This window comes from Pelodiscus sinensis, chromosome 1, assembly GCF_052426305.1.
Source record: "Pelodiscus sinensis isolate ZL-2025 chromosome 1, ASM5242630v1, whole genome shotgun sequence".
Classification (NCBI taxonomy): Eukaryota; Metazoa; Chordata; order Testudines; family Trionychidae; genus Pelodiscus; species Pelodiscus sinensis.
The window spans coordinates 87800199-87820828 of NC_143052.1; the positions used below are offsets into that span (position 1 = coordinate 87800199).

The window sequence follows — 20630 nt, forward strand, 5'->3', positions numbered from 1 at the left end:
ATTGGCTGAAAAATGCTTGCTGTATTTTGTGTTCCACAATGCAGTGTGCGCTCAGCTGCCCGCTGCAAGCATATCCTCACAAGCAATCTGAGGCTTGCCCTGTGTTTGTTGCCTCTCTGGCTACTTAGTGGCTCGTCACTAGCTAGGCGGGGAAGCGTCCTGCTCTGCTCCCACCCAGGGCCGCTTCTAAGGAGCAGGGAGGCGCTTGGCCACAGAAGCTGTTGATTTGCCTGGTGACGCTGCCACGGGCGCGCTGGTGCCCCCATTGTCAGGCGGCTTCTGTGACGTGAGCCGCGGCCCGCCCGCTGAGCCACGTGGCGCTCCTACAGCCGGCGGACACGCCCCCTCCTCTTCCCGCTCCAAGTTCATCAGCGCCACCGTTGCCGCATCACGTGTTCCCCCGCGTGGTGACTGGGCCAATAGGCGGCGGAGCCCGCTTCTCTCTTCCCCACCGCCGCACGCTGGCGCCTGTCTCTGATGGAGCGGCCTGAGGCGGGCGACGCTCTGGCTGCCGATTTCCGTCGTCTCGCTGAGGCGCTCGCGCCCGGCCGGCGGTTCGGGGCGGAAGTGACGTGATGGCCGGCGGCGCGCGTCCCGCCTGGGCCCATTGAAGATGGCGGCGGGGCCTAGGAGGCGAGGAGCCGGGGGCCCAGCCTAGAAGCAGCCGCCCCGCAGCGAGGCACGAGGCTGCTCGGCCCCAGCCCTTCAGAAGGGAGAGAGGCGGGAGGCTGCTGCGCGCCCCCGGCCCGGTACGCGGAGCGGAGCAGCCCAGGGCCCGGCAGGGGGGTCCCGCGGAGCTGCCGGGCAGGAGGGGCCTGCCGGGCCCCAAGGCCTCGCCTGCCCCCCTCCCCCGCCTGCCGGCGCACGCGGGCCGGGCTGGTGGTCGGCGCCGCGGTGCGGGCCAGTTGGAGGCGTCAGCAGAGCGAAGGTTTGTTCGCAGCCGCCTCTGGGGCGGGCCCCTCGTGGGCTCGGGCTCCTGCCCCGCAGAGCTGGTGTCTGTACGGGGGGGGCGGCTCGCGGCGCAGTTAAGGCTGCGAACAGGTTGGTGGCGCGAAGGGCTGGTGCCCTCCAAGCGGGATGGTGGGAAGGCGACATGAGTTTTAGAGACGTGAGTTTCCCGCGCCCGTAGGTGAGAAGTAGAACTTCGCTAACTCCCTGTCCCGGAGCGTTCTTGCTTCGAGAAAATAACCGTGACACAAATCAAACTCGTGCTGCCTTAGCAATCCATAAGAGATCTCTTATTTTATCAGTGAATGCAAAATCTATACCGCTTTAGTTGCAAACACAGTGATGCTCTCTAGCTAGACAGTGCAGATAAAAGGATTTTGCAAATGTTGGATTAAACAGTATTGACCATAATCATTTCCACCTCTTGTGTAAAGGTCCAGTCCTGCTCACAGACTGAGGGCATTTAATACCACATTAGTGCACTGCTTAGTATTTTAAAGGTAATCATATGATTATTTTAATAATCATCTGGCAAATAATGTTTCATAACACACAAGATACAAAGTTTAGATATTAAAATATGCTAGCGGCAGGTAATTAAATTAGAGCACAAAGAGAGGAAAGATTAGTGTGGTGACACTTCTTCACACTTTGTATTAGACTTACAATTTATGAAGGAATAATTCTAAATCCAGGTGTTGAGCAATGCATTTTTGAGACTCCTCACATAAAGATATCTCTGTGAGAGAGATGATCGGTATTGGATGTGTAGGAACCGTATACAGAGAGGTATATGTGAGAGTCTGCAACAGGCCCAAAGAGCTTCTGATCAGGCTTGTGCAACCTTAAATTCAACTTGATGTCATTTCTCTTTTTGAATGGTTGTTTATTGGAATCAATAACTTTTGAATACTGGATTGAAACAATTCCAAAATTTCAGGTAATGTTCTTGGTGTCAGTGGATAGAAAAACTATTTGTTTTGAGGAAATTGAGACGGGAGAATGGGGAACATGCTAGGGATGTGAACCAGTAGCCAACTAGTTGATTAACCGATTGGTTAATCTAGTCGACTACTTGCATTCCTCCCTTGCTGACTCTGGGGAAGCAGGAGTTGGTGCTGGGGGGAGATGGCTTAAAAGCCACCTTAAAAGCGCCCTCCCTCCCACCATAGGCGGTGGGAGTCAGGGGAGGGGAAGCTTCCATGAAGCAGCCTCTGCCTGCAGCAGTGCCAGTGCTGGCTGTGGACAGAGGCTGCTTTAGGGTAGCCTTCCCACTTCCCCTCAGCAGCCTCTGTCTGCAGGGAGCTTGGATCCCCATGGACAGGGATTGCTACCATCCCATGCTGCTGCCTCTATATCACAGGGGAGTTGTGAGGGGAGCTGGATTTCAAACTGGCTCCCCTTGTGTACCGGCTCCTGCCTGGCACCCAACACTACTCTTGGAGGCAGTAGTGCAGGGTGGCTGGGGGCTCCCTGGGAATGGGGTTGGATTGCACTGGCTGTCAGCCCTGTACCCAGGGAGTACAGAGTAGTTGACTAACCCCTAAGAATTCATGTGGTTAGTTGACTAGTCAGTTAACCAATAGCTAACATCCCTAGGACGTGCAGATCTTCTGCCATCCGTTTAGTGGACATGCCCACAGCTCTGTATGCTATAGTTGTTTATAGATCCAGTAACTCACCAACAATACTAACACCTTGCAACATAACAATACCCCGTTTCTTCTCTGCTCATCCTCCCAGTAGAGTTTAACATTGACATCCTGAATTGCTTTTCTCTTGTACAGAAGAAGAAATGTGGGAGAGTTGGGGGCACAGAGCCATGGCATGCAGCCCAGTAGAAGAGAAGGGGGAACCGTGTGTGTGTGTGTGTGTGTGTGTGTGTGTGTGAGAGAGAAATAATGGGATACATTAGAGGGCCCCTGTAATGGGGGTGAAATGGGAGATCACACTGAGGCCCTGTGAGGGAGAGAAAAGGGGACCATTTGGTGGAAGGATTTGAGGGCATTTGGAGATTCTGGCATGAGGTTGGGAGTGTTTCAGGGAGTTCCTGAAATAGAGAGATTAGATCAGTGGTCCCCAACCTTTTGGGGCTGCCGGGTGCCTGGGGGTGGCGCTGTGCATGTGCTGTGAGCCCAGGGTGGGGGCCGCGCATGCGCCGGGCACCTGGGGTGCAAGAATGGCTCGGGCCAGCCCTGGTCACTAGGCGTGCGCACATAAATGCCCTGGCAGGCACCATGGCACCCACAAGCACTGCGTTGGGGACCACTGGATTAGATGACATAAAGCAGGGGTGGGCAACCTGCTGCCCACTGGGGCTCCACCTGTGCCCTGTGGACTCTCTGACTATCCCCTTCACCCAAGTGACTCTTTTGCACTGGGGCACCAGAGCCATGCACTTCCTATGCCTCTCCCCTTCCTCCCAGCACTTTTGGAGGAGTTGCAAATCACCTGATTTGCGCTCTGTCCTCACTTCTCCTCTTCCTTCCCAGAGCTGGAATACCATAAATCAGCTTTGGGGGAGGGAGAGTATGGTGGGGAGGGGGTGCAGGTGGAACCCTAGAGAGCCGCAGGCTGCTGCAGCCCGCTGCCACTCAAGTGATCCACCCACTATTTGTGGTTGCCCATCCCTGGCAAGTGGTTGTCCAGCTTTGTATATTTGCCTGAGTCTGCAGTGGCATTTTGCATGCTTTTGAGAGCTGAGATTTAGGGAGGTGATAGACATTTAAATTTCTCAGAAAACAAACACTAATGTGGGCATGGCTTTTTTTTCAGGTGCTTTTTTCCCCCCATTTTATTGAAGCAGTCAAAAAAAATTGGTCAAAATGGGGCGGAGATCAACATCCTCCACCAAGAGTGGGAAGTTCATGAATCCTACAGATCAGGCCCGTAAGTATTCACTCAATTTCTTGATGTAAGCATGTTTAATTCATCTGAGATAAAGATGGGAGTGAGAGCTGACTGGGAGTCAGGTCAGATTCCATAAGCATTGTGTAGTTTAGAGAAGAAAATAACTACCCACGGCTATTTCTTCTGCATTAGTATAATTACTAAGATTCTGATGGTCAGGTAAGCATGTAGGAACAAGCAAAAAGACCAACTCATCGTCAAATAATTCTGCAGATTGTGAATAGCAATGTTTTGTCCACAATGCAGGTTCTAAAAAAATCATGTTTTGTCTTGTGTACACAGAATATTTCAGTTTCTAGGGTGTTAATTGTTTGTTTTGTTTCAAAAAGACTTCCTACTCCAATTTTGTTGCATTAATTGTATGTGTGTGTGCGTGTGTGTGTATGTATATGTGTGTGTGTGTGTGTGTGTGTGTGTGTGTGTGTGTGTGTATATATATATATATATATATATATATGTATATGTATATGTATATGTATATGTATATATATGTATATATAAAAAAAAAATCTCCTTTTGGAGCGGTGATATTGCCAATATGACCAGCTGCCCCGTTCCTTTTTCTATAACGGGTATAAAATATGATTGTTTCTAATCAAATGTCTGAGACTTAAAGTGAAAGTGAGTAGAATTGGCTTTCAAATCACAAGCTATTAAACAGAACTCCAGTAGGAGTCATAAGGGAAAAGAGTCATGACTATATTTGCTTCTTTTTAAATTAGTTTTTTCTCTCCTGTGCAGGAAAGGAGGCCCGGAAGAGGGAGCTGAAGAAGGTAAGATACTTACTATCCCTAAGAGCACTTGATTAATACATAGCCTTCCAATATGCATCACATTCCTAACTGTTACGGGCTTCAGACCGTGGGTAGAATCCAGACTTTCTGGTTGGCGCCTCAGGATCCATGTTCTATACTGTGGAAAATATTGTCTGACCACATAATTTAAAGAAATGTCAAGTTAAATCACATTTGTCTGAATTTTGTTAATCTGCAACTTCAATTTGTAATGCCTAAAATTGAAGGGGAAAAAACCCACACTTTTTTTTCCTCCCATTTACTTTGTGCATTTGATAGCACTTCTTGTGTTCCCTTGTTTGCGTGGGTCTTTTCCAAAATAACTGGGGATCATCAAGAAACATTTTTAAACACAAGGAGAAAAAAGACTGCAGTGTTACAACAAATGGCAGTGCCAGGAAACGGTGTACATAGATTACCCCGAAGTACTATAACTTGGTGGTTTTCAACTAGGGATGTAAGAGTGTAACCATCTAAATCAGAGCTACTGAACTTTGGAAGCTCCAGGGGCCACAATGATACAGCACATGCAGAGCGCTGCAACTTAAGTATAGTTGCATATTGTGTGTGTGTGTGTGTGTGTGTCGGCATTTTAGCCTTATAAATAACAAATAGCATTTTCATTCGTTTTTTTTCCATAAAGGCAAAGGTGCTTCAAGTGAACTCCTCCTTTCACTCGCTGCTGGGTCACAGCAGCCTTTTCCCTGCCCTGTCCATCCCCTCGCTATGGGCCAGCACCCTTCACTCCCAACTCACAGGGGGAGCAGTGTGCAGGGACAGCACAGAGCCAGAGGGGTGCAGAGAACAGTGAGGGAGTACGGGGGTGGCGCAGGGAATGGAAGGCACAGAGTCAGAGGGATGCAGGGAATGGGGGTAGCAAGGTGGGGTGGAGGCACGGGGAATGGGACGCGGGGAACGGGAGGGACAGAGGGATCGGGGTCTAGAGGCAGTGCAGGGAATGGGCAGCACAGAGCTGGGGGGGGCAGGGATCGGGGAGTGCGGGGGTGCGGTGGAGGCACGGAGAATGGGATGCGGGGAACAGGAGGGACGGAGGGATCAGGATCTAGGGCAGTGCAGGGAATGGGCAGCACAGAGCTGGGCGGGGGCAGGGATCGGGGGGGAGCAGGGTGCGGGGTGTAAGGGCGGCGCAGAGCCAAAGGGTCGCAGGGAAGAGGGAGAGCAGCGGGTCTGGGGTGAAGGGGAGGCATGGGGAATGGGTGGCACGGAGACAAAGTGGGGCTGTGGCAGGACTGGAGCTGGTGGGGGAGGCCCTGGGTGTGCTGCGCGCCGCAGCCAGCTCCCAGGGACACGTGGCTAGAGCCGAGCTGCCGTGGCCCTTTAAAATCAGCGGGGCCAGGTCACACCATCCCTGGCATCCCACCCTGCCTGGCATCCCACCCTGCCTCCTCGCGCCGGAGCTACACGCAGGCAGCCCGGTGGGAAGAATCTCCCCACTTTTCCCTTCCCAGCGGTGCTGTGCTCCTCTGCCGGCCGGCGGATTGGATGGGGCCAGGCCGCCCATAGTGCGGGCTTTAGCCAGCCCGTCACAACGGCCCACCGGGCCAGTCCACCCCTGCACTCGCCAGCTGGAAAAATCTACTTGCCAAGGGCGAGCGGGCGAGTGCATTTATTGAGCGGTGTGTGTGTGTGTGTGTGTGTGTGTGTGTGTGTGTGTGTGTGTGTGTGTGTGTGTGTGTGTGTGTGTGTGTGTGTGTGTGTGTGTGTGTGTGTGTGTGTGTGTGTGTGTGTGTGTGTGTGTGTGTGCGCGCGCATGAATACAAAGATTAAGGCAAGACTACACAACACACAGGCCTCATTTAAGTCAGTTCTGCTGATATTAATAAAATGCAATATTGACCCAGTTTCCACCCATATGACAGCACTTTTAGTGAGCAATGACAGTCCAGGAATGTAACTACTAAAACTCATCTCAACAGAAGCCCATTATATTGACTTGCCATTGTGGAGCATGTTCCCAGTGGAGGCCATGTTCAAAGGATCCCACCTACAGGCCACATGTTGAGCCTTGCGTTCTGTGGGCTGCAAACAAATGGGCCGCAGGCCACATGTTGAATAGCCTTGATCTAAATGGTTAACTGATAAGCATCAGCATATTGGCTTCCATTACAGTTACTCGCTGGGTCCCAGGGAGCCAGCTTTGCTGCAGCCTCTGCAGTGTGTAAAGCTTATATACAGGCAGTCCCCGGGTTACATGGATCCGACTTACATCGGATCCCTACTTACAAACGGGGTGAGGCAACCCCACACTAGCTGCTTCCCCCCAGCAGACCAGGGAGACGCAGAGCGGCTTTTCTCAGTAGACACCTCAGCTTGAGAATAAAGGACTGAGGGAAGTGAGGTGTGGGAGAATAAAACTGAGCTCTGGAGAAATGTTTGGCTAGAGTTTCCCCTACAATAAGCACCAGTTCCGACTTGCATACAAATTCAACTTAAGAACAAATCTACAGTCCCTATCTTGTATGTAACCTGGGGACTGCCTGTATAGGATTTTTAGCAGTTATGTGATTACATTTTTAAACAACTTTTTACATCCCTGTTTTCAACTGGAGATACACAGAGGTCTTTCAGGTGACACAACTCATTTAGCTGATTGATTAGTTTTACAATAGACTACATAAATGCACTACAAAATCAGTACAAACTAAAATTTCATAAGACAATTACTTGTTTATACTGCTTTGTATATTATACACTGAAGTGTAAGTACAATATTTATATTCCAGTTTATTTTTAATATGGTAAAAATGAGAAAGTAAGCAATTTTTCAGTAATAGCATGCTGTCACACTTACATTTTTGTATCTGATTTTTCTGGGCAAGTAGTTTTTGAGTGAGGTGAAGCTTGGAGGTATGCAAGACAAATACGATTCCTGAAAGGGTACAGTAGTCTGGAAAGGTTAAGAGCCATGTCTTTTGAAATGGATCTTACTAGATGGTGTGGAGTGAAGAACATTTGTAAAGTACTTTGAAATGAATGGATGAATTTATTTCTCTTTCCTAAGGAAGTTCTTTTAGCATGTTTAGAAGTCCTGGAAACCTGAATTATAAAGAGAAATGTGATATTATAGATATCTACTCCCCCATTTATCCTAGAACAACACTCTTCCTGATTCTTTATTCTTTGACCTTCTCAGAACAAGAAGCAGCGGATGATGGTACGAGCAGCTGTACTTAAGATGAAAGATCCCAAACAGATCATTCGGGACATGGAAAAATTAGATGAGATGGGTGAGTAGATGCCATCTGGAGGGACATGAGTTTAGGGTAAGAAGAGAGATGGAAGGATCAGATAAAATGGGAGGTGAGAATTGAGAGATGGGACAAAATAGATTTATGGGTTAATGGAGGGACTGTGTGGATTGAAACTGCAGAAACTTTGCCAAATACTGGGTTTTACTTGTTGGAAGAATTGGAGAAAGAAGCTGGGTAAAGGGCTCTTAGAAAGGTAAGATGTGGGGACCTTTTTCAAGGCAATTGGATTTTGGAGAATTGTGGATGACTGGATGTTCCTATGGAAGGCAAAAGGATAGGAGCAATGCCTATTGTCTCTCTAATGGCTGGGTAAAAGGGGTTGGGTAAAGGAGACAATCTCCTTAAGGCTCCAGAGACCTTATAGAAAGCTGGTTCTGATAGTCACTGTCATTGTTTCCAGAGATTGCTGTATTGAGCCTGTGCAGTATATGCAGCGGGGTGGTCATGGTTTCTTTTGTAAGTCTTCCTGATAATTTCTTTTTTGGAGTTTTATTTGTTGCCCTGGTTCTGTTCTTCCAAATCAGAATTTAACCCAGTACAGCAGCCACAACTGAATGAGAAGGTGCTAAAGGACAAGCGTAAAAAGCTGCGTGAGACTTTCGAGCGTATCTTGCGGCTCTATGAGAAGGAGAACCCTGACATCTATAAAGAACTGCGCAAGCTTGAAGTGGAGTATGAGCAGAAGAGATCGCAGCTCAGCCAATACTTCGATGCTGTCAAGGTAACGTTGTTCCTCTCATGTAAACGTGTTCATTGCTATGGTGGTAATCGTACTTTATGTAAGCAGAGCCATTGCAAAGGAAAAGAACTCGAGAAGAGACTGGTGTATTCTGTATGTGGTTCTGAGTCCCTGCCATATTGAATATTTTTACCAAGTGGCAAATGAATCATGTTGGCTACCTCTTCAGTTGTAGTACTTTAACAGGGGCAGCATGTTCCATTAGCATGTCTTTGTTGTCCTTTAATGTACTAGACTTTATTTCTCGGAGGGTTACAAGGAAGGATGATTTTAAAATGGAATGGAAGCCCTCATTATTTTTGCATATCCCGGTTTGTGAGATGTCTTTTGTAACATGAATAAAGCTGATTTTGTTTTATAACCTGCTTCAGTCTGTGTGCATGTAATGAGGCTGGCTCTCAGCATTTATTTATAAGTGTTTCTGTGGTTTTGCCGCAGTATCTGAGTCCCTAAGCTCTGTCCCAGTCAACTGTAATGTGCTTCTTAGATGTTCTGCAAGGGCATGGTGTTCTTGGTTTGGAAGCTAAGGGAATGTTAATATTAAAACTTAAAGTTGACCTATATTAGGTTGATGTAGAGCCACACAGTGGGTCATGACCACATTAACCTCCTTCAGTCAGTGGGATATTTCTGCAACAGGATTGTCTTCACCAATAAAAGGAGCAGTATGGGGAGCTGAAATCCCAGGCTCTGTGTTCGTCTTGCAGCTCCCTACTGGGAGTCTGGCTGCCCCACAGGCTCCCCACATGTTCCATTTTTGTCTTCCCTGGTTCTCCACTTCCTGTTAGAAGCCTGGCAAGCTCTGGATTTCAGCTCCCTGCTGGTAGCAGGGTAGCCTTTTGGCCTCTGAGTGGGTAGTTAAGACCTCAGGAGCAGCCCAGCTGGGAGCCTAGGTAGCAGCTCAGCTGGAAGCTGAAAGCCAGGACCCTAGGAGCTGCCCAGGCCTAAGCAGGAAGCCCATGCAGCGAGCGAGCAAGCAGCTGGGCTGAGAGCAGGGGGAACTTCCTTGTCAATGACAGCCAACAACCATGTAAGGAAGGCAATGTCTAAACTGACACAGCATAGTTAGGTCAACTTAAGCTGTAGTGTAGACTAGGACTAAGTATCTTACCAGGAACGTAGGCTTGATCAGATTTGATTATTTGAATGGGGAAATGTTGTATATTAGTTGAGCTCTGTGTCACCTTTGACAAAAGAAGCCTTAATTATTGTATACTTACAATCTGTTTCTCCAAATGTCTAACACAAAGTGTACCATACCAGCTGTACAGACATCTTTAATGAATAACCATTTTTATGAGGGGGAAGGAACTGACACCTTACCTCTATAATCTATAAAGTGAGGAGTGTATATACGATGCTTTTCCCTCTACCTACTGAGAGATTAACCTGCCTTTTGATTGCATTTCTTCCAGAATGCGCAGCATGTTGAGGTGGAGAGTATACCCTTGCCAGACATGCCTCATGCCCCCTCCAACATCCTGATACAGGACATCCCCCTACCTGGGGCTCAACCACCTTCTATCCTCAAGAAGACATCAGCCTATGGGTAAGAGTGGAGTGTCCTGGAGGGTTGTTAAATGCTGAACACTCGTTGCAGAATGGTGGAAGGGGCTGTTTCTAGAAGTGATATTTGGGAGATGGGAGTTGGAAGTGACCTCCCCATCTGTCTTTGCTGTTAAAACCTTTGTGCTTTGGTCATCAGAGTCGATATGAAAGATAAATGTCCCTAATATTCCTGCTTAGCTCCTTTTGCACACCAGTTTGTTTGCCTTAAGCCCCATTGCTAGAGTTCTCTTCCTCCGGGAATGTCTATACTACATCCTCCCTTTTGAAAGAGGGATGTAAATTAGACAGATTGAAATTGCAAATGAAGCTGGGATTTGAATTTCTCACGCTTCATTTGCATAATGGCAGCCGCGTGTTCTTTCGGGGGGGGAACCCCTTTTTTTGAAAGATCCTGTACTATCAGATATTTTGAAAAATGTGTGGGGTTTTTTTTGTTTTTTTTTTTTTTTAGCAGAACCGTGTCTAGATGGCGGTTTCACTTTCAAAAGAGGGATGTAAATTAGGCAGATTGAAATTGCAAATGAAGCTAGGATTTGAATTTCCCGCACTTCGTTTGCATAATGGCAGCCACGCGTTCTTGCAAAAAAGGGTTTTTCGAAAGGGGGATGTAGTCTAGACGTGCCCCCAGTGTTCTCACTATTTTACGCTTTTTGCCTTATATTCTTTTATAGGCTGCTTATCTGCTGCTGCATTAAATTTAAGGTTTTATTTCACCTCTTAATCTGGCCTCTGCCTCTTATTTCTTGCTTTATCTTACTGATTGCTCAGCATCCTTTTATTTTTGTTGGTTTCATGGGTTTTTTCCCATTTTTTGTCCCCAATATTTGCATCAGTTCCCACTTATCCTTATCTCTTCCTTTTGTCTGTCTTTACGTTTACCTCTTCCCTAAAGCTTTCTTATCTCTAATATTCATCATCAGTGTCTCAAGTCCTCTCTCATATAATTTTTTACCTCTTTTTGAGCCAATTCATAAACAATTTTGGCAAGGACCATATTGTACTAGGTATTTTTTTTTAAACATTTAATGTATTTTTATTATGCTTAAGACATGGACAGATAGATCATTGTCTAATGGTTGCTGTGAAGATAAACATGAAAACCTGTCCCAGTTTCTCATGATCATCTTCAGTATCTTTTTTTTTTTTTCTTTTTTTCATTTCCAGCCCTCCAGTCCGGCCCATTTCTGTACTTCCACCTCTTGGGCTTGGCGTGCCACGTTTACCCCCAGGTCGGAAGCCCCCTGGGCCACCTCCAGGACCTCCCCCGCCTCAAGTCTTACAGATGTATGGCCGTAAAGTGGGCTTCACTTTAGAGATGACCCCTTGGAGGCGAGAGGAAGAGATTTCTTACAGTCCAGACATAGGTAAAAAGCTGCTCCTCCTTTCCCCCAGTTCTCATGTAATCCTTGTACTGGAGATGTACCTTAACTTCTCCCTGTTCTTCCATTGGTATTGCTCTTTGGAGGGAAAGTGCAGTGTTGTATTATCTGAGACTGGCTTCTATAGGCTCACAGAGATTTTTCTTACTGTATGAAAGAATGAAATACCATTTGGCTAAGCTATGTAGTTAACTGAAATCAGATAAATTTGCATATGTTTGAAAGGTTCTTAGGTGTTGAGACTATCTAGATTGTTACACCTAAGAGAAATGGAATGAAATCCAATAAAGGAGGAAAATGAGACTGGGTATCAATAAGCCTTTGCTGCTAATAGTTAAATCTCATAGATCAGAGAATCATTTCAAAAGGGAAATGGTAGAAAAATCCATCATTTGATGAGACAGTGATCTGAAAAAATGATCCTTCTGGGAGAGGAATAACTTTTCATTTCAGACTTCTGTGAGCAAAAGTCTTGTGTCTCGGATGTGTGCCCTGTTAACCGAGGAGTCCTGTGGCATCTTAAAGATTAAGGGTGCATCAACACTGCACCCTTAGGTCGAAATAAGATATGCAATTTGCATTACGCAAATTTGCGTAGTTTATTTCAAGTTAATTTCAAATAGTTTATTTTGTAATTTAGCGCCAAATTTTGAAATAAAGTGCTATTCTGAAATATCCCTTAATCCTTGTGGAATGAGGTTTATAGGGATGTTGGGATAGAGAGCCCGTTATAGCTAAAAATAACGGGCTTGTTCAAAAGACACGGAATAGCTATTTCAGGATACTGGAAATATCCCAAAATAGCGGTGCAGTGTATATGTACTCTAACAGATTTATCTGGGCATAAATGTTCATGGGTTTTCATGTATATATCTAGCGAAGTGATTTTTACCCACAAAAACTTATGACCAAATAAATCTGTTAATCTTTAAGGACTCCTTTTTGTTTTTGCAGATACAGACTAATACAGCTGCCCCCAAGACTTGTCTTCATTTAAAAGATTATTGTCCTGTATTCCTTCGGTGCTAGTATGCTGCATAGTTTAATGCCAGAGTTGATGGACGCAAGATTGTGGGACTTGCATTTTAAAATCTTCCTTAATTGGCATCAAGCAGAAAAGTTGGGCATGCTTCCATTTCTATCCAAAGTATTTCCCATTAGCACCTGTAGAATTAGTAGCCCAGAAGTGAAACTAATTAGACCCTCAAATTTCATTTAATTCCTGCAGAATCTACATATATTGTATGGTGACGCTAAGTTTATCAGCTTATGCATGTTGTTGAAGTTCTGTGTAGACATAACATTAAGATTTGCAGGATTAAAAAAGGCACAAAGTCAGGTGACCAGAGATAGGTAGAAATGAAAAGGTAGAGACAAACTCATTGAATTTTAGAGTGCAGACATTGTTTAGTAGCCAAAAGACAAGCAATGGGTGATAGCTGATTGAATTAATAACTAAAGAACCTTCACCTCTCTCCTAGAGTTTACCTTTCTTTTGTTTCTCTCTCCCCATTCTTAGAAGACAGTAATTTCATATCGCTGTCAGCGATAGAGCTGATTAACCCTCCATGTGATGGGGGATCTGAAAAGGATAAATGCTAGACAGTGAATGTCTGTTCCTCGCTAGAATGGAGTTTGTTGGGCATGGGGGTTCTCTAACTATATAGATATAAACCTAAGATGTATATTCTCATTCTTCCATGCTTTGGTTCCTGATGCTCTGCTTTCTTCTTCTCAGGTCTGCGAGGGCATGATGATGATGCCTCCAGTACCAGTGAAGATGAAGGGTATCCTGAGGATATGGATCAAGACAGGCATGATGACAGTAGTGATGACAGTGATAGTGACAGATCAGATGCAGACAGCGAAGCTGATGACTTCCTGCATCATGACAATGAAAGGGAGGGTGGTGAAGACAAGAAATCAGGTGTGTGTGGTGGGAGCTCCATTTCAGTATAACCTGAAAAGTGACAGTTCTTTCTGTTCATTCTCTAGACATGAAGCTGAAAGGAGAACAAACTGAATTCTGTTCTGGGTTAACTAACTAAATCTATCTATTGAATTTGATCTATATCTGCTTAGGTTTAACTACCCATTCTCCAGATACTTAATGATGCCCTGTTCTCTGCGACCCTCCCTCCTGCCCCCCTTCCTCTTTCCTTTCTCTTCCCCTCTCTTATTTATTTCCAGTTTTCATATCCCCTACTCATAACTCCGATCATCTGAAGAAGTGGGCTGTGCCCACGAAAGCTCATAATACCATCTACATGTTTTGTTAGTCTATAAAGTGCTACCAGACCATTTGTTGTTTTTTCTGTAACAGACTAATTCGGCTATCCCCTGAAGCCCTTAAATTATTACTGAAGTTTCTATTACAGAATTTTTCATTCTGCTGATAAATGAATCAAAGCTTCTACCTGGAATTTGAGCTCCCAGGCTGAGGTTAGAACAATTGTATTCAAATTTAGCGCTCTCGTTAACATATATACGCATTGAATCTGGAGCATTTAGTGAGAAACATGGAACTCCACAATGCAATTTTTAATTCTATATCAGATTAGAACCACACTTTAATAACTTGAGACTTTTCAAAAGAACTATACAAGATATGTAATTGAATTTCCTGCTAATCATAGACCATGATTATTTCACTCATTGAACGAGCATCAACCATCTGTTCAACTATTTGAGTAGAAGTCAGGAACTGATTGGAATTTTAGGTTAACAAATTGTAATGGGACAAATAACACCAGTGTTAACATTCTATTTTGAAAAGAGTCTCAAGGTATTTGATTTGCTATCCATATCACTTGATAACTTTTCATGTATATATGTGATCACTCCCATCCACCAATGCAGGACTTAGTGTGCGGTTTGCTGACATGCCTGGGAAGTCACGGAAGAAGAAGAAGAACATGAAGGAACTGACTCCACTTCAGGCCATGATGCTGCGAATGGCAGGTGAGAACATAGATTCTTTAATTAGAATACAGAATATTTAGCTTTATTTAAAAAAATTGCTTGCTTAATTTCTAAACCTTAATGAAGGTAACTTGGATTAATGAAATGTTAACATTTCTGCTTTTAAGAGAAGAGATGGGGAGAAATTGAACAGCAACTCAGGTTTTAAGTAATTTCTCTCTTGAAGCAACTTGGTTCTCAATAGTCTAAACCCTTTCAGAACTAAGATGTCTCTGTAGATGTATAAAGGTAATCTCATAACTTCATCAATACTAGGATGTCTTTCTCCAAACATGAGCTTGTTTTTCCTTCCTTATTGCATTTGTCAGCTCAGAGGTGTCTGCTGTTTCACTTCTATGTCATACAAAATCACCTTCTTAAAGTGGTTTTCTTTAAAATTCTTGAATGCTTCAAATGGTTGAATCAGTTTTCCTCTTAAAATCCCCCAACGTGTAGCAGCATCAAATTGTGAGAGGAATTTCAACCCCAAAGGAATTGTTAACCACTCCATAATTTTAGAGGTTATGGTACACCGTTCTGTGATCCATGATAGTGCTATAAATGAGAGCTGTACTCTTTTTTTTTATTTATTTTTTTATTATTTAAATACTTATAGTAGCTACATGAGGCTAGGTTTTTTTCCCCCTCCTCCCTATCACCATTTTGTGAGGGAAGAGATGATCCTCCATCTCAGGATTTTCTATGGTGATTATAAATTACCATAAATTATTCTTCTCTGTCTTCAGGTCAGGAAATCCCTGAGGAGGGCCGAGAAGTGGAGGAATATTCAGAAGAAGAGGAAGAGGAGGATGAAGATGATTCTGAATCTGAAGAGACACCACAGCAGCAACACAAGGAGGAGTCTCTTACAGATACTGGGTCATCAACTACTACACCATCTCAGCAGCAGCAGCAGCAACCACCACCACAGCCTGTTCCTCCAACTCAGATACAGGCACCGCCCATGCCTGGGCCTCCCCCTCTGGGACCACCTCCTGCCCCTCCCCTGAGGCCTCCGGGACCACCTACTGGTCTTCCTCCTGGTCCTCCACCAGGTGAACACTTAGCTTATTGTTTACATTAACTTTCTTCTACTGAAAGTCATCAGGTGCCAGTCTCAAACCTGCAGACCATCAGTATTTATTCCCAGGCTAGCTACATAGTTAATGTGTTTTTAACCCTTACCAGGGAGGGAAACATACTTAGGAACAGGGTGGATTAATTGAAATCACCAAAAAAATCAAATCAGGTTTAAATCAAGTTTCCCACTGATTCTTCACATGTTGCTTCTAGCAATAGTGCAAATCTAATCACTAAAACATGTTAACTTACAGTTCAGCATTTTACATCATTCTAGATGGTATACTTTGGGTAACTTTTTAGATAATTTCATTTTTATTAATTTAGTGGTTCATACTCATTAATAGGAATGTTAATGTGTAGATAAGCGTGGGCTTATTGGTTAATCCGGTCAACCACACACATTTCACCCCCCACCCCCCTCCTGCTGCCTTTGTATCAGGCAGCAAAGAGGATGGCAGGAGCTGCTGCCCTTCCCCTCGCCCCCCCTACATTGCTGTCTCTGGGCTCATCTAGACTATGCTAGAGTGTCAAAAGAGGATAAGCAAATTCTGCAGAAATTTGCATATCTTTTTCCAATCTCACTTTCAAAAGCAGAGCTTTCAATTTTTGTTGTTGTTTTTTATTATTTGATTTTTAGCCACCCTGCTTAGGAAAGGGAAATTTGATCCCATTCTTATTCAGAAGAAGGCCTTCCTAGTGAGTCAGATGGACAATTTGTGCCTTTTCTGATAGTGGTTTTGCAGTGTTAGTACTTATCTCACCAGGAACCATAGGGAGACAGCAACTTATTTCACATAGATCAGGGGAAAATGGTTTGGTGACCACCTCTCTGCACTGGATTGCAGTAGTTGGCCTAGAGGTGAAAGTCTCGAACTCATTGTCTGAACCATTTAATTTAATTAAATATAATATTGGCTTTGGTAGCATTAGGACATCTAGAACAATATATAAAATGAGCCCAGTGCTATTCATGTGCATACACACTATGAATAACAAACATGGTTTTAATAAGTAAACATGAGACATGTTCCTCAGTTCTGCTTCCACACCCTCCCCAAAACAAAAATAGAAACCGCCATCAGCCAGGATTGTGGGGGAAGCAGATTCCAAAGTGAAAGGTTTTTAACTGAAGATATGGACGTCAGGATTTTAAATGTAGGCACTGTTGACTCATTAACTGTTTTCTCAAATGTCACTGCAGTACGTGGTAGGGGAGAGAGTCTCTCAGACAGCTACTGGGAGAAAGCTACACATTTTTCCAGAAAAGGAAGTTCCAGTCTTGGGAATGTGGTGTGATATTGAGCACTTGCATATCTCATTAAACACTATACAGGCAGTCCCCGGGTTACATGGATCCAACTTATGTCGGATCCCTACTTACGAACGGGGTGACTCACCTCGCACTAGCTGCACACCCGCACCCCCCCGGCAGACCGCCGAGACGTGCCGTGGCGGTCCCGCCGCCCGCGTCCTCCGCGGCGAGAAAAGCTGCTCCGCATCTCCCTGGTCTCCTGGGGGTGCCCCCCCAGCAGACCAGGGAGACGCGGAGCAAAGCCGCGCCACCCGCGTCTCCCTGGTCTGCTGGGGGGGGGGGGGGGGGGGCGCAGCTAGTGCTTCCCCCCCCGCCCCCCCCCCAGCAGGCCAGGCTTTTCTCGCCACTGGTCAGTTTCAGCAGCGGCTGAATCGGGGACACCTGGGGTACAATATGTACCAGTTCTGACTTGTATACAAATTCAACTTAAGAACAAACCTACAGTCCCTATCTTGTATGTAACCCGGGGACTGCCTGTATAGGAGAAATGTTGGGGGATAAAGGGCAAATTGTGATGTTGTCACAACAGAGGAAAGGACACTTTAACACAACTGGAATGTGATACTACAGTGAAAAGCTGGCTCCCCATGAGCATTGGCTCCCACGTAGCCACTTGTCTTTCCCTGCATTGGTGCCTCTTTATCAGCGGTTACACATTTATAAAAATACATTTATTTCAACATCCCTAGTGGAAAAAAGAGGGATGACTTGGCTTGAATAGCCAGGACACCACATTATCTAGGGCTCTGCATAATCTGTAAGGTAGGGGTGTGATTCTCCTGTTCATGTGTGTGTATTTGTGCCAGCCCTCCTTGAGCAAGTGGAAAACAGTATAGCATTGGTATATAGGTAGCGGAGTGAGGGATGAGTCATGCTGAGTACAAACCTGCCTGAAACTGATGAATGTGTATTTGGCATGGCTGAACTGTGCCTTTGCTACTCGGGCTACTGTGGTTACGCTACCATTTGTACTTTCACTACCTCCATTAGAGCAAGGGTCAATATCTATATGCATGCAGTGTACACATAGTACCGACTTAGCCTTTGTCTAAAGGATTAAGATGCCATAAGACTAGATGATGAATTATTTGGAAGGTTCGTCTCGTCTTGGAGACGACTCCACATAATCTCAGATGCTGCTTGTTGTTATGTGATGCAGTGTTTTTTTGACTCCTGAGTTAAGTTGCCTATGTTGTGTGTGCTTATTTTCAGGGGCTCCTCCATTCCTGAGACCTCCAGGATTACCAGGGCTGCGTGGGCCTTTACCACGACTCTTACCACCAGGGCCTCCACCTGGCCGGCCCCCTGGTCCTCCACCAGGCCCACCTCCAGGACTGCCACCTGGCCCTCCTCCACGTGGACCCCCACCTCGTTTGCCACCTCCAGCACCACCAGGTATATTTTTCTGCTTCCTTATTTTGTGCATTTTATTTAAAACCTTCCCACTGGTACTTGAGTTATTTCCCCATACCACGTATACTGTTACGTTCCAGTGCCTGACTGCCTACATTTAGGCTATACTACTACACTGGTGTCTTGAAGTTGTTACTTTCCCTTTAACGTCAATGACTAATTCCCTGCTGTTCTATGCAAACTTGTATCTGGAGGTCTGAATTGCCATTTTGGCAATGTTTGTTTTCATTGTACAGTAAACTTCCGATAATCCGGCACCTTTAGAACCCAGGGGGTGCCAGTTTATCAGATATGCCGGACTATCGGAAGGGGGGGCTCTGAGGAGTCTGGGGTGGGGTGCGGGGGATGCCACCACAGACCCCTCATAGCCCCCCCTGCCGATAGTCCGGCTCTGCCCCAGGCATCCCTGATTCAGCTGCTGCTGGTCAGTTTCAGGAGCGGGTGAATCGGGGATGCCTGCAGCAGAGCAGCTGGAGTGCTGCCGGGTTGGTCCAGTAGCGTCAACCCTTGGCGCGGCAAGACCAACCCGGCAGCACCCAAGCTGCTCTTGTGGATGCCTGGGGCAGAGCAGCTGGGGTGCTGCCGGGTTGGTCCGGCAGCGCTGCTCCTTGGCGCTGTGGGACCAACCCGGCAGCCCCCCAGCTGCTCTGCCCCGGGCTTCCTGGAGTCAGCTGCTGGTCAGTTTCAGCAGTGGCTGAATCAGGACGCGTGGGGCAAAGCAGCTGGGGGGCTGCTGGGTTGGTCCCACAGCGCCGAGGAGCGGTGCTATTGGACCAACCCGGCAGCACCCCAGCTGCTCTACCCCAGGTGTCCCCAAGTCTGCCGCTGCTCATACTGATCAGCAGCTGACTCCAGGAAGCCTGAGGCAGAGCTGCTCTGCCCCGGGCTTCCTGGAGTCAGCTGCTGGTCAGTTTCAGCAGCGGCTGAATCGGGGAAGCTGGGGGCAGAGCAACTCCAATGGTCCGGCTGCCCGGAGCACTTCCGGGTTCCTGATGGTGCCGGACCATCAGGAGTGCTGGACCATTGGAGTTTTACTGTACTGTCACAGAATTGTTCTAGATTGCCTCTTGCATTGAACCTCCCTGTTAAAATTCCCTCAAACTTTCTGTCCTGTCCACAGGTATCCCCCCTCCTCGTCCAGGCATGTTGCGGCCACCTCTCGTGCCTCCACCAGGACTCTTTCCGCCGGCTCCCATTCCAAACCCAGGAGTGCTGAGTGCCCCACCCAATCTGATCCAGCGCCCCAAGGCGGATGACACCAGTGGAGCGACCATTGAAAAGAAAGCCACAGCCACAATCAGTGCCAAGCCACAGATTACCAACCCCAAAGCAGAAATTACCCGCTTTGTGCCCACTGCTCTGCGAGTGCGACGTGAGAATAAGGGGGCTTCTGCTGTCTCCCAGAGAAAACATGATGATGAACCAGCTCTCCAGTTAACCAAAGCAACCCCGAAGGTTGGCTCCTCTGCCCCTATCTCTGTGCAGACTAAGGATGATGTGTATGAAGCCTTCATGAAGGAAATGGAGGGGCTCCTGTGACATCCCACTCAGGCCTCCTACCTTCTGAGCTCAAATCAAATTACTGTAAGGTGGTGGGAGTTCTGTTTCCTGTAACAGACCCAGTCATCGAAGGAGACCACCCTCTTGCTCCATCTGCTGAGTGTGTGGGGAGGAGGGTTGTGTGATTGGAATATTCCATCTAACCACAGTTGAATTTACCAACAGGCACAGACTAGAGACCATTGCAGACAGATTCTGGTGGGGATTGTCCTTTCAGAGCCAGAATTGCCACTTTCTGTTCTCTTTGTGGGCGGAGACTAAAATCCAGAAGTGACACTATGATGGAACCTATCTTGGCTTTTCTATTGTGGGACACTGGTACTGAAAGACAAGTGGGTCTGGCCCTCCCACTGGGATCTTTTCATCTGACAGCTCTGGGTAGTCCAAATAAACTCCTGAGGTGCTGGAAATATGTTGGCAACATTTCATATACACACCCAGTCATTAAGTTTTTATGTTCCATTTTGGTTGTCTTTTTGTAAATATTTTGTAATACTGTGTTTTTAGTTGGAGTGAGATTAATCAATCACTTCCTGCAGGGGACTGTCAGGGAGGTATTTTTGCTGCATATACTTCATGAGAGTTTTGCACCCTGTCCCCTCCAGAGTCAAAGTGATGGCTTCCTGCTCACAGGGGAAATGTCAGTGTCTCTCTTGAAACAAATAAATGTTTGATGTACTAAAACTCCTA

At 46.3% G+C, this 20630-nt stretch overlaps 1 protein-coding gene across 3 annotated transcripts; it reads left to right on the forward strand.

The window, feature by feature from the left end:
* The first annotated feature begins 485 nt into the window (after positions 1–485).
* WBP11 (WW domain binding protein 11) lies at positions 486–20630 on the forward strand. Of its 3 annotated transcripts, none has more exons than XM_075934578.2 (12): positions 486–928; positions 3724–3837; positions 4600–4631; positions 7807–7900; positions 8449–8645; positions 10079–10212; positions 11397–11596; positions 13350–13538; positions 14471–14572; positions 15319–15627; positions 18180–18362; positions 19501–20630. In XM_075934578.2, exons 2-12 carry the CDS (start codon positions 3774–3776, stop codon positions 19917–19919), a joined length of 1923 nt encoding a protein of 640 aa, XP_075790693.2. In that variant the 5' UTR covers positions 486–928; positions 3724–3773; the 3' UTR covers positions 19920–20630. The 3 variants fall into 3 exon arrangements, with proteins under 3 accessions (XP_075790693.2, XP_075790699.2, XP_075790709.2); XM_075934584.2 differs by having other exon boundaries at positions 486–749; XM_075934594.2 differs by lacking the exon at positions 486–928 and adding an exon at positions 1428–1448.